The sequence below is a fragment of the Episyrphus balteatus genome, chromosome 3 (assembly GCF_945859705.1).
Source record: "Episyrphus balteatus chromosome 3, idEpiBalt1.1, whole genome shotgun sequence".
In the NCBI taxonomy this organism is placed as follows: domain Eukaryota; kingdom Metazoa; phylum Arthropoda; class Insecta; order Diptera; family Syrphidae; genus Episyrphus; species Episyrphus balteatus.
In genome coordinates, this window is record NC_079136.1 from 22,494,565 (window position 1) to 22,509,482 (window position 14,918).

The 14,918-nt window shown below is 33.8% G+C and overlaps 1 protein-coding gene across 1 annotated transcript in view; it reads right to left on the bottom strand.

The window, feature by feature from the left end:
- Positions 1–14,918, bottom strand: part of LOC129917020 (dorsal-ventral patterning protein tolloid) — a 125,470-nt gene that overhangs the window by 25,742 nt on the left and 84,810 nt on the right. Inside the window, exons 3-4 of the mRNA XM_055997323.1 lie at positions 5,632–5,975; positions 1,305–1,873 (exon numbers count right to left, since the gene is read on the bottom strand). Of these exons, the coding sequence (XP_055853298.1) occupies positions 1,305–1,873; positions 5,632–5,975 (913 nt within the window). The remainder of the gene's footprint in view (positions 1–1,304; positions 1,874–5,631; positions 5,976–14,918) is intronic.

Genomic DNA, 14,918 nt, shown 5'->3' on the forward strand with positions numbered 1-14,918 from the left:
ATAACTGTATTAGGTACCTAATGTAGGTAAGGGTTTATTAAAAGCCGTTCTACTTTGAATTTTTCTAATGGAGTTTACTGAAAATTGCATTGACGCGTTAAAAAAGGAAAAAACAGTTAATTTGCGTCTCTAGTAAAGCGTTTGACAATCTCTAATCATTAATACTAATGGACACTCAAAAATATTATCTAAAAAAATGTTTATAAATAGGTTTTCGACATATGATTTTTCAAAGTTTTGTTTTTTGTCGTTTTTTCAAGCATACTTTACTTCTTATTCGGGCTATATCTTCAGTAATAAATGACCAATCTAAACAAAAGAACCAGTCTATGGATAAATTACAGACATATGACCATTTTCGTAACCAACGAAATTTTCGACTCATTTTGTTACTTTTCGAGTTTTTGTCTATAACTACTATAATAAAATTTTTTAACTTTTTGTAGATAATTAAATTTAGCTTTCGTATGAATTCGATTTTTTATTATAAATTAGTGTAAATGACACAGACTACAATTAAAAACGTAGTAATCAACATTGACGAAATTAAAATTTCTGTTTAAATTCAATTTATTTGTTCAAGTTATAGAGCTGCAAATATTTTAATTATTCAACTTATAAAAACAGCAATAAAAAAAAGTTCTAAAAAACAGGATTTTCAAGTTATTGGATCGTTCAAGTTATCGTATGTTTAAGTTAACGAGATTCCATGTATTAAAACTGTTATTAAGATTTTATTTTCCCAAATAAAAAAAATTAAGTCAATTCGAAGCTATACATTGAAAATTAAACAGTAGACACAGAGCTGAAAAAGTATAATTTCTTCGGATAATAAGTTTGGTTCTTCAGCCAAACTGATAATGAGACTTTTAAATCCAACCAATCCACATTTATAATCAATATAAGCAACCTCACCTTCTCCAACGCCGCCGATATTTAAACGCTTACTACTTAACTATAAATGAGGTTCTTGCATGTAGCCCATGTGAACGTACCAAATAAGGCGGTATAATTAAATTCCCATCGAAAAAAGGCGAACATAATTTGAGTGTAAATGCTTCCATTTTCACACCCATTCACACTCACCTTCCATCAGGCCACGCTTAATTGATTGCTCTTATTAAGTGAGTTACCGTTCAATAAAACATCTTATTAACTCAATTTGAGCACCTGCGTTTTTATTCAGGAAAACCCAATACCTTTTCGATTTAGTTCCCAAGTCCGAAAGTCTATATATATTTTTCACCCAATAAATTTTTACCCCGCCCCCTATCCTACCAAAAAATAAAAAAAGAAAGACTTACCGATTTTTTCTACCTCTTCGATGTCGTCTCCTTACAATACCCTCAGCATGCAGGAACTCTACATCGTCCAATTTCACCCCATTGCCACCGGCATTGCTGTAAACATTTGGCAAAGTCGATCTCGATGTTGGAATCGATGTTGGTAATATAATAACCTTTCGTTCCGAAACAAAATTGTTTCCCGAATCGTCTTCAATGTCTTTTGTATTCGATTGGATCTTTCGACGGTCGACATTTCGAATGCTATGATTCACTGTTGAGGAGGATTTATTCAATTTCTCTGCCTCAGCTGTTAGCTGCTGTTGTCGTAGTTGTTCCATCGTTACACCCATCAGCAGGTCACTACCAGGTGCATTATTGTTGTTGTTGTTGTTAGTTATCGTATTCCCAGGATACTCGTCCACAGTAATCGGTTTTTCTCGAATCGAAATTTTCGGTTCGAAATTTTCAGTTTCCGCCGGATATGAGCTCTCCTTCGTCGGTTGTCTGGTAATGATTTGGTTTTTTAAATTTTTTGTCGAATAATCGTACGGTGCTGAGGGATGGACTTTAACTGGCTCATTGGCTGACTGTAAGGATGAGAATGAAAAAGGAGAAAATTTAATTTCGAGACTTTAATGGACATACAAAAAATAGGTAGGTTTACAAAAAAAAATGGAATTAAACGAACTGATGAGTGTTCGAAATTGTATTTGCACTTGGATAGCAGAATTGTGTAAATTTGTGTATGGATTTTGCATGAGAATAACATTATTCTCACCTACAATGTGAAAATCATTTCATGCAACATGCAAGGAAGTGCGATTATACAGATGTGGCTTACTTCTGGGGAATAAAATATTCTCAAGCAAAACAAATAAAAACGGATGAAGATGTTCCTAGCACAGAAAACTGTGTGTAAACGTTGTCATACATTGTGTGTGTGAATATTTGCATAATTTAATTCTGCATAAATTGATTCCTTTAACGTTGAGTCCAGCTATCGTTGACGTTGCAATGTTTTTTTTTTTTTCAAATAAAGACACAGTTTTCGAAACAACAGGAGTATTACACTGGCCATTAAAATGGTCTTGGATATTTACAGAAAAGTCAAATACCGGTCGGGAGAAGCAGGATTTTTTAAAATTACCATGAAACAATTTAGGCTAAATTATTGTAAAATTGTCAAATTAAATCAAATTATAGAGATCTAAATAAAGTAAACGTAGGTTTTATGAACAAATAAGTTGCGATCCAAAAAATTTTTTGTTAAGAAAAAGCCTCTTACAAACGGTTTTGGTTTATCTATCAACTTAGCTAAGTTCACAAGAATCAGCGCTTTATATTCAACATTTTTTCACTTTATAAAAATTAATGGTCTTTAATGGTTTTCAGCAAAATCAAAATTTGTTCTAAGCAATAAAAAAATATAGAAGAAAAAAATGTTACACATACGCCACAGTGACCGGTTAAAATAAAACTTTGAAATTAATTCGAGAAAATGTAACTAAAAAAAAAAAATAAAAGCAAGCATCGTATGACTGAATAATTTTATGTAAATAATGCAACATAAGACTATATTTAAAATTTTTTTGAATGATGAACAAAAAAGAATTAACTTTACACATAAAATCAATAGTAAACTAATAAATTTTTGATTTTGAAGTATGTAAGTGCTACAAGTACAAACGAACATACAAATAACATTGTATGATAAAACACATACAACATAAATATACGACTGGGTTGCACGTACTTGCTCTTATGGTAAAAAAAAATTAAGAGAAAATCATACATCGATTTTTCTTTGGTTATCATGATAATGTATGTACATAGGTACCTACAAAATTAAAAAAAAGTTTTTTATGCTTTTGACCTCGAAACGAAGTATTTATGTCATTTTTTTTATATATAGATAAAAATGATTTTTTATAAAAAAAAATAAATTAAAATTTTTAGAGCCGTTTTTTTAAAAAATATTTTTTTATTAGATAGGTCTAAAACAAATTTTCTAACATTTTTCAAAAAAAATAAAAATGGGTATGCCATTTTTAAAAAAACATTAATCAACACTCTTTGTAATGAAATTTAAACAAAATTTATGAATTTTTCAAAATAATGATTTTTCAAAAAAAAGCATTTCAATATTTTATTAAAAATCCAAAAATGTCAATCCAATTTCCCCTTCAGGTGATCATCCAAAACTGTGAACTTCCCAAGTGTAAAGAAAAACACTAAAGTAGTTTAGGCTGTAGTTCAAGCCTCAAGAAATATATAGACGGACAAGCAGAATTGCGGGATTCAGCTCAGTGAAGCCAGAACTGCGACCTCAAAATTTTGGAACCAAACTTTTCTAATTAATTTTTCCACCGTTTTTCCATGTTTATTCACTTAAATTTTTTGTTTGTCCAACCTTAAAAAAAATTTAAGAGCTAATTCTTTTTTTTTTTTAATAGTCTGAAAAATGAAAAATCTTCTAAGACGCTCAAAAGAACAAATTTTTTTCACCTCGAGTTCTTTACGTATACCAAAAATTATTGTTTGTGCAACCTCCGTTTAGGAAATATTCCAAAAAGAATTTTTTTAAAGCAACTCCAATACTCAATACAAAATATCATTTTTTCTAAATTCTCAAAAGTCCACCTCAAGAAATGAATACAAAAAAAAAAATCATCGTTTGTCCTGAGATATTTAAAAAAACAAAATTTGTACTGAAAAATTCAAAATCCCCTATAATCCCCAAAAATTACGTTTTTTTTTCAAAAATTCAAATTTCTGTCGTTTGTCCACCTGGAGTTCTTAACGTATATCAAAATTATCGTTTGTCCACTCTCCGTTCAGGAGATAATCCAAAAAGAATTTTTTTATACCAACCACCATACGAAAAATCATTTTTTCTAAAATCCCCAAAAAATGTATAGGTAAGAAACTCGAGGTGGACAAACTACAAAATTTGAATTTTTGAGGAAAAAAGTAATTTTTGGGGATTTGAGCGTTTTAGATGATTTTTCATTTTTTAGAGGTCCTATTAAAAAAAAAAGAATTTGCTCTAATTTTTTTCTTTTGAAGGGTGGACAAACGAAAATTTTGGGTGGACAAACGAATTAGACAAGTTTGGTTCAAAGATTTTTAGGTAGCAGTTATCTACGGGATTCATATCTCCAGTTCGATTTTTTTCGACTCCTAAATTACAGACAAATTATTATTTTTTTCATCTTAACAACATCGCATTTAAGGTTTGTATTTATTCATAAGTTGAATTTAATTTGGCCGACAGAACGACAGTATTAATCATCGCGTAAGTGCCTGCACAGGATTTGATTGTACTTCATATTCAACATATTGATTAAAAAAAAAACTAAGCTTAAAATGTATCTGTAAATAGAAACAAAATTTTAACAATACTGTACTTTTAAAAGCCTAGAAAAATACTTCATTTTTCCTTTGCCGCACTAATTTGCAAATCAAAAAGCCTTCTTTACCGAAACAAAACCAAAAGCATCTGTAAAACGCAAAACTTATACAATTTCAAACAATTTTTGAATTCAATTATGATGAAATGGGGACACAAGCCAAACGAACCACCGCGAATACCAATGTGCTTCAGCAACAACAAAAAAAAAGTAAAACATTAAACTTCGCGATAAAGCCTAACGAGTGCGCAAACCTAACAATCTTTTAATTAAACAAGCCTAATGAAGGATAAAATAATCATCATTTTATCAAACTCTGATGATGGCAAACGAAAATCTCAACAAGAATGACAAAAAAAAAAGAGTCAAATTACGCTTGGGGTTGGACAGCAAAAATAAGGAGAAACAAAATAGGAAAACAAAGCAAAAAAAAAGAAGAACTTCCAATATAAGCAGCAGTAATTGATAGGACGAAGGCTTGAAAGTACAAAATCTCTCCCTTGACAAAAGAAGGACGTAGTCGTCGCCGTTGTCGATGATGACGACCAGAAAGGAAAAGGACGAGAAGATGTCCTTTATGAAGTTTTTGCATCTACATAGTTTAAAGTTTGGCACCATTGTCATTGTCCTCCAGCCTTAAGCCTCAACTTGCTGTTCGTGTGATATTCAACTCGACTATATACCTTTTAAAACATTTTCGCCTCTGTGACCTGAGATTCCCTTTTTTGTGTTGACAAAGTTCTACGAACAATGAAATTGTTTTTCACTTTTTCCAGGTGAACATTCACCACCCAAAGGCAGGCAGGCAAGCAGGCAGAAGTAACCATAGTCCAAAACAATTACTACTTCTTCTTGTCTACGGTTTACAAATAGCTAGCAGGAGAGCAAAATATTTCTTCCTATCCAATATTTTTTTATTACTTGCTTCTACTCACCAGAATTGGATCATTACGGCTTCGCTCATTTAAGTTCTCATTATTCGAGCTTGGCAGTTTAGTTTTCTTTCTAATTATATCGGTTAGTCCTTCTTCCTCCACCTGGAGTCCTTCGTTGTAGACTTCTTGTTTTAGAAGTTCGAGTTCCTGTTGAAAGGTTTTGTTGAACTTTGAATCTGCCGCCTTCCAGCCGACAATAGATGATGATGATGAAGAAGAAGTCGCCGCAGAGGTTGTAGTTGTTGTTGTAGTTTGAGTTGATGCGGCAGGTGTGCGAGCAACAATTGGATCCAATGTTGTGCGGTAATTGAGGTCAGGTAATGCGATGTCACCCATGAAGCCACCTAAAATGAACAAAAACAACAAAAATATTAATATTTTCGGTTTTTATTTTCTAGAATCTATGTAAGCATGTTGAATATAGTTTTGAAATTCATGAAATTGGTAAGTTTTATTTGATAAAAGCAAAATTAAATATTTTGGAAAAAAGAAATGCCTGAATGGTGCTTAATTATGCGGTGTATTGTTTTTTTTTTTGTTAATAACTCTCGTACTATAATCATAAATTTATGTACATAAATAAACATGTCTAGTACATTTAAAACACTACTTAGAAACTATTAAAAATCAATTTTTCTTCTCCCTATTCATCTTCATAAAATCTTAATTAATGACACTAATTAAATATGATTAACTGGCTATCATTTCATATTAATTAGAATGGGATACCTATTATTAGTATCTAATAAGTTATTACCAACACGCCTTTAGCATCCACTCAGTTGCGAGGACTTAGATGTAATACATAAATTGGGGACAAACCTAAATAATTCAAATCAGTAAAAAAAACTAAACTAAACCATTAAAAGATTTGTGCATAAAATAGGGTGGTCCAATTTTTGCATTTTTTTTTTAATTTTAAAATCGAGTTCAATATCCTTCAATTTTCTCAGAACAATTTTGAACGTTCTTTGTTTTTATTTGATTTTTTCCATTACAGGTTTTTATTGAAAAAAAAAAAAAATAATAATAATCACTAGATCATATGCATAGCACAGAAGTTGTCTTTGCTAAGATATTCTGTTGAATAAGTTTAGTCAAACTCGGGTTTAAAGTAGGTACCTACGTCATAAATATCACTGGTTTACATGGGTTTTGTTGCTGAAACAAAAATATACTTTTCTGAAGGTTTTCGGATCCGAAGTCAGAAACAACTTATCAGCCCCCTTTTTGAGATATTACCGTTAGAAAATTAAAAAAAAAGTTTTTTTTGAGTTCTTCGGACCTTATAGACCGAGAGCCCAGAGCAGATTTTGGGAGTTTTTGGATAACCGAAAATGAGTCATATGTATGTGTAGGTAATAGCGTCCTGATGAAGAATTCGAAAGTCTGGCAGGTTTATTTCACGGCATTCTATGGTTTATGGGGAGTTGAAAAATGCATTTTTTCCGATTTTTGTGTCGAGTATATAACCACTTTAATTCATATAGAGCCGATAGAGGGCGATACCTCGATTGCAAAAAAGTTGGTCCCAGACGTTTTATTCGCGGCATTACCCTTGCCAGACGTCCTTGAATATTCGTGAAATAGCGATTTTCATACAAAAGTCAGAATATTATTTTTTGCAAGATATATAACCGTCTGATGGTACCTATTAAAAAATCACCACTACCCCCTGATAGAAAATAAATTAGTGCCAGACGTTTTAACCACGGCATTACCCCCGCCAGACGTCCTTGAAGATTCGTGAAATGGCGATTTACATACAAAAGTCAGAATATTATTTTTTGCAAGATATATAACCGTCTGGTGGTACCTATTAAAAAATCACCACTACCCCCTGATAGAAAATAAATTAGTGCCAGACGTTTTAACCACGGCATTACCCCCGCCAGACGTCCTTGAAGATTCGCGAAATGGCGATTTTCATACAAAAGTCAGAATATTATTTTTTGCAAGATATATAACCGTCTGGTGGTACCTATTAAAAAATCACCACTACCCCCTGATAGAAAATAAATTAGTGCCAGACGTTTTAACCACGGCATTACCCCCGCCAGACGTAATTGAAGATTCGCGAAGTGGCGATTTTCATACAAAAGTCAGAATATTATTTTTTGCAAGATATATAACCGTCTGATGGTACCTATTAAAAAATCACCACTACCCCCTGATAGAAAATAAATTAGTGCCAGACGTTTTAACCACGGCATTACCCCCGCCAGACGTCCTTGAAGATTCGCGAAATGGCGATTTTCATACAAAAGTCAGAATATTATTTTTTGCAAGATATATAACCGTCTGATGGTACCTATTAAAAAATCACCACTACCCCCTGATAGAAAATAAATTAGTGCCAGACGTTTTAACCACGGCATTACCCCCGCCAGACGTCCTTGAAGATTCGCGAAATGGCGATTTTCATACAAAAGTCAGAATATTATTTTTTGCAAGATATATAACCGTCTGGTGGTACCTATTAAAAAATCACCACTACCCCCTGATAGAAAATAAATTAGTGCCAGACGTTTTAACCACGGCATTACCACCGCCAGACGTCCTTGAAGAGTCCCGAAACAGCGATTTTCATACAAAAGTCGCTATTTCGGAACTCTTCAAGGACGTCTGGCGGGGGTAATGCCGTGGTTAAAACGTCTGGCACTAATTTATTTTCTATCAGGGGGTAGTGGTGATTTTTTAATAGGTACCATCAGACGGTTATATATCTTGCAAAAAATAATATTCTGACTTTTGTATGAAAATCGCCATTTCGCGAATCTTCAAGGACGTCTGGCGGGGGTAATGCCGTGGTTAAAACGTCTGGCACTAATTTATTTTCTATCAGGGGGTAGTGGTGATTTTTTAATAGGTACCACCAGACGGTTATATATCTTGCAAAAAATAATATTCTGACTTTTGTATGAAAATCGCCATTTCGCGAATCTTCAAGGACGTCTGGCGGGGGTAATGCCGTGGTTAAAACGTCTGGCACTAATTTATTTTCTATCAGGGGGTAGTGGTGATTTTTTAATAGGTACCATCAGACGGTTATATATCTTGCAAAAAATAATATTCTGACTTTTGTATGAAAATCGCTATTTCGCGAATATTCAAGGACGTCTGGCAAGGGTAATGCCGCGAATAAAACGTCTGGGACCGAACTTTTTGCTTTCAAGGTATCGCCCTCTATCGGCTCTATATGAATTAAAGTGGTTATATATACTCGACACAAAAATCGGAAAAAATGCATTTTTCAACTCCCCATAAACCATAGAATGCCGTGAAATAAACCTGCCAGACTTTCGAATTCTTCATCAGGACGCTATTACCTACACATACATATGACTCATTTTCGGTTATCCAAAAACTCCCAAAATCTGCTCTGGGCTCTTAGACTATTATTCTTTTGTATAAGAACTGTTTTCCATCTTTCGATACCTGTTTAAATCTTTTCAATATCTTTTGTATTGCCCGAGATATCTTAAAATGAAGTAAGTGGGTTTGGCTTCATATATCATAAAGGAGATAATGACCATATATGTAAAATGTATATAATAATACCAAACAACTGAGGATATCTCGGGCAGTAAAAAAGATATCGGAAAGATTTAAACAGATTTAAAAAGGTGGAAAATAGTTCTTAAAAAAACCGTTACTAAATATGCTCAAACAATTTTCCTTATATAAAAGAATAAGGTCTAACGGTAATAGTCCAAGAGCTAGTGGCACATTTGACTAAGGTAGCTCTTTTAAGGCTGAAAATTCGTACAGTGGTAGTTTTCAGCATGCTTAGTAAGAAAATCTTGGTCTGGCAGGCCTAAGCTGTGCACATCATATATATATTTGACCTTGAAAGTTTAATTTTCAACTTTTTTTGCCCAAAATTTGACTTTGAAATCGATTATTTCAAAAAGTATTGATTAAAATAACTTGATTTAAAAACTAATATAAAGTGTAATATTCTGCATTTTGAAAAATGTATCACTCATAACTGTAGGTGTTGCCGTCGTTTTTAAACAATTTTTTTTTTATTTTGAGTTACTTTTTTAGAAAATTGCCCCTCCCTCCTAAACGGGGGAGATAGACCCCCCCTTCCTATGGTAAAAAAATGCTTGTATTTAACTCCTCTGCAAGAATCAGTTACTAATTTTCTCCGCCTTAGAAAACCATTTTTGGTTCAAATTTTTTTTTTGTATTTTATATTTTTTGGGGAAATTACGATAGCTAACAAGAATGTCAAAGGGATTATGACGCGATCACCCTGGGTAGCAGGGCTGTCGTTTCACCTTTAGAGTAGTCAGTACTTTAGTATTTAAAAATGCAGTACGCCGCAGTACGGCAAACATAAAACACACAACACGTTGCAAGTTACATGTTTCATGTGGCAAGTTGCATGTGGCAAGTTGTATGTGGCAAGTTGCATGTGGCAAGTTGCATGTGGCAAGTTGCATGTGGCAAGTTGTATGTGGCACGTTGCGTGTGGCAAGTTGCATGTGGCAAGTTGCATGTGGCAGGCTGCATGTGGCAAGTTGCGTGTGGTAAGTTGCATGTGGCAAGTTGCGTGTGGCAAGTTGCATGTGGGAAGTTGCATGTGACAAGTTGCATGTGGTAATTTCCATGTGGCAAGTTGCCAGGGTTGCAAAAAGCTCACATTTCAGCTCAGCTCACAGCTCAGCTCAAATTTGAGCTAGCTCACTTTTGAGCTAGGTACCATAGCTCAGCTCATTTGAGCTGAGCTGAAAGTGAGCTGAGCTGAAAGTGAGCGAATTTTGAAGAAAATGAAAAAAAAAATTTTTGATGCCAAAAGGTAGCGGGGACTCTAACCTACATTTGGGTACAACTCTTATCCCTGTAGGTCCACGCGTTCTCAAACCGGGAGAACTTAAAAGTAAAAAAAAAATAGGCACGATTCTGAAAAAATAGGCATGATGTGGCGGTTTAACATGGATGGCGATTTTTTAAAAATCTGACAATGTGCAAAGCGTAGGCCCATGACACAAGCTATCATTTGGCATCACTCCCAAAAATTGCTCTCAAGCGGTTTAGCTTCTAGGAGCGTTCAAAGATTCGGGGATTTTTCGAAAAAAAATTTTACCCCAACTTTCAAAGGCGATTTTCTCGGGTTTTTGAAAAAAATCGAAAAACCGGATTATACCACTATCGGGTAGCTGAGAATATAAGCTTTCATATGGCACCACTCCCCTGTTTCTAGATCAAAGCGTTCGAACGCCTATATCGCGGAGTTTTGAAGAAAATGAAAAAAAATTTTTTGATACCAAAAGGTAGCGGGGACTCTAACCTACATTTGGGTACAACTCCCATCCCTGTAGGTCCACGCGTTCTCAAACCGGGAGAACTTAAAAGTAAAAAAAAAAAATAGGCACGATTCTGAAAAAATAGGCATGATGTGGCGGTTTAACATGGAAGGCGATTTTTTAAAAATCTGACAATGTGCAAAGCGTAGGCCCATGACACAAGCTATCATTTGGCATCACTCCCAAAAATTGCTCTCAAACGGTTTAGCTTCCTGTAGCGTTCAAAGATTCGGGGATTTTTCGAAAAAAATTTTACCCTTACTTTAAAACACGATTTTCTCGGAATTTTGAAAAAAATCGAAAAACCGGATTATACCACTATTGGGTAGCTGAGAATATAAGCGTTCAGCTCCCAGAAGTTTTTTCGCGCCCCCAACTTCCAACGCCTATATCGCGGAATTTGAAGAAAATGAAAATAAAATTTTTGATGCCAAAAGGTAGCGGGGACTCTAACCTACATTTAGGTACAACTCCCATCCCTGTAGGTCCACGCGTTCTCAAACTGGGAGAACTTAAAAGTAAAAAAAAAAATAGTCACGATTCTGAAAAAAAAGGCATGATGTGGTGGTTTAACATGGAAGGCAATTTTTTAAAAATCTGATAATGTGCAAAGCGTAGGCCCATGACACAAGCTATCATTTGGCATCACTCCCAAAAATTGCTCTCAAGCGGTTTAGCTTCCAGGAGCGTTCAAAGATTCGGGGATTTTTCGAAAAAAAAATGTACCCCAACTTTCAAACGGAATTTTGAAAAAAGTCGAAAAACCGGATTGTACCGGAATTTTTTTTTATGATAAAAAAAGAAATATTTTACTAAAAAAATAGAAATACATTTACTATTAAAAAACCAAGAAAAAAGATCACGAAAAATTATCTGTTTTATTTATAAAAATATCCATGTGTTAAAATAATTCCATTAATAACTAGAACCAAACATCTTAAGCTATGGTGTTTTATAAAAGTTTAAAATATCTTCATATTTCATTATACTTTCCAAATAAAAATCAATGTATCCCCTTACCCATCACAGCTCAGCTCAGCTCATTTTACCTTAGCTCACCCAACAGCTCAGATCACCGACAGCTCAGCTTACCCAACAGCTCAGCTCAACCATCAGCGCAGCTCACTTTCAGCTCAGCTCAAATGAGCTGAGCTATGGTACATAGCTCAAAAGTGAGCTAGCTCAAAATTTGAGCTGGGCTGTGAACTGAGCTCAGCTAACTTTTGAGCTTTGTAGCAACCCTGCCAGTTCCATATTGCTACTACTAGTGCTGAAGCACACACAATTCTCATAAAATTACCATATTGCATGCGCAATTCATTTACTTTCGTTAACCATATACCGTACGGTCTGAACCGCACAACATGAGTAAATTTCACAGAATAAATTGAAAATTACATGGACTCAAGGAGGATGAAAGAATTAATTTATTGTTCACTAAAACTAAGTGTGGATTAATTACTTAATAATAGAAATTAAAAATATCAAATGAAATTCATTTACATATACTGAATGAGAAGTATAACTTCAGTCGCGTGTACATGTGTACACACACTCTTTTTTTTTTTACTTCAGAAAAAAAACCTTCAGAAAAGTATATTTTGTTTCGGCAACAAAAAAAAAGTTTAATTTTGCTAACCAGTGTATTCTTTAAATATACAAACAAAAATTAAGTTTTTTTTTCTAGTACATAGTGCCACAAACACTTGAGTCACCCTAATAAACACATATAGCAATTACAATTTAGGGTTATATTAATGTGTAAACTTACACCAGAGACCCAACTGTAATTTGCCATTAGAGATGAATATTTCTTTATTCGCGAATACAACTTGCTACTAACTTCCGTTTATGAGTTAGAAGATAACCCAAATGGTGCTCAGAAAAAGGGGAAGTTATCATCTTTGGCTATGATTGTGATGTGTTGAAGATTATATGATTATTTGATGATTTATTTTAAACATAAGATATTATGAATGGTGGTAGATATGCTTAAGATGTTTGTTTCACATTCAGGGTAATGTGTATGAGATGTTTTTTAAGGAAATGAAGAACTTATTTGGAGTTTTTAAAGTTAAATGATATTTATATAATTATGTATAAGGATATGTAAAACTTTTTTGTAATTTTGAATAAATTTACACACATTTATCGTTTGAATATCGGAATAAGAGCAAATAGTAATAGAAATATATGTGCCCTTATTTATGAAAGTGGACTAAGTCACTCCTAAAAATGGCATCAAATCTGGCCTAAAAATAATAATTTTTTAAGGGGTAAAGTTTATTTGAACGCGAAATTGCAGTGAATAAATTTCTTTATTGCTCCTTCAGTGATTTCATAAAAGAAATACAATTAAATCGTTATAAGAAAATTATTATGTAAGTTTTTCTTTAACCAATGCAAAAAGTGATTTAGTCCACTTTCATAATCAAGGGCACATATCGTCCCGTTTCTGCCTGAACCACGTATCTACAAAACAAATTTTGTTCAGTTCTTAAAATAAACATTTTTCTCAAAATCAAAAATATGAATTGAACAAAGGGAAATCAGGGGTGGAATCGGCTAAAATGATATTTGACTATCATATTTTTTACTATCAAATTTGATAGTCAACTATTTTTTATCTGTGTAAGGTGATCGTCTTTAGATCATTTTTAATTTTGGTTTAGTTGGTATCACTTCGGTTTGACATCTGTCAAACGTCATTAAATAAAAAAAAAAAAAAGAGTGTGTGTACACATGTACACGCGACTGAAGTTATACTTCTCATTCAGTTTTATGTTAATGAATTTCATTTGATATTTTTAATTTCTATTATTAAGTAATTAATCCCCACTTATTTTTTTTACATTTTTATCAAGTGAACAATAAATTAATTCTTTCATCCTCCTTGCGTCCATGTTGTTTTCAATTTATTCTGTGAAATTTACACATGTTGTGCGGTTCAGAACGTACGGTATACGCTTAACGACTTTTTTCAAAATTCCGAGAACATCGGTTTTGAAAGTTGGGGTACATTTTTTTTTCGAAAAATCCCCGAATCTTTAAACGCTCCTGGAAGCTAAACCGCTTTAGAGCAATTTTTGGGAGTGATGCCAAATGATAGCTTGTGTCATGGGCCTACGCTTTGCACATTATCAGATTTTTAAAAAATCGCCTTCCATGTTAAACCACCACATCATGCCTTTTTTTTCAGAATCGCGGCTATTTTTTTTACTTTTAAGTTCTCCCGGTTTGAGAACGCGTGGACCTACAGGAATGGGAGTTGTACCCAAATGTAGGTTAGAGTCCCCGCTATCTTTTGGCATCAAAAATGTTATTCATTTTCTTCAAAATTCCATGATATAGGCGTTGGAAGTTGGGGGCGCGAAAAAACTTCTGGGAGCTGAACGCTTTGATCTAGAGACAGTGGAGTGGTGCCATATGAAAGCTTATATTCTCAGCTACCCGATTGTGGTATAATCCGGTTTTTCGATTTTTTTCAAAATTCCGAGAAAATCGCGTTTGAAAGTTGGGGTAAAATCTTTTTTCGAAAAATCCCCGAATCTTTGAACGCTCCTGGAAGCTAAACCGCTTGAGAGCAATTTTTGGGAGTGATGCCAAATGATAGCTTGTGTCATGGGCCTACGCTTTGCACATTGTCAGATTTTTAAAAAATCGCCTTCCATGTTAAACCGCCACATCATGCCTATTTTTTCAGAATCGTGCCTATTTTTTTTTTACTTTTAAGTTCTCCCGGTTTGAGAACGCCTGGACCTACAGGGATGGGAATTGTACCCAAATGTAGGTTAAAGTCCCCGCTACCTTTTGGCATCAAAAAATTTTATTTTCATTTTCTTCAAATTCCGCGATATAGTCGTTGGAACGCTTTGATCTAGAGACAGAGGAGTGGTGCCATATGAAAGCTTATATTCTCAGCTAGCCGATAGTGGTATAATTCGGTTTTTCGATTTTTTTCAAAATTCCGAG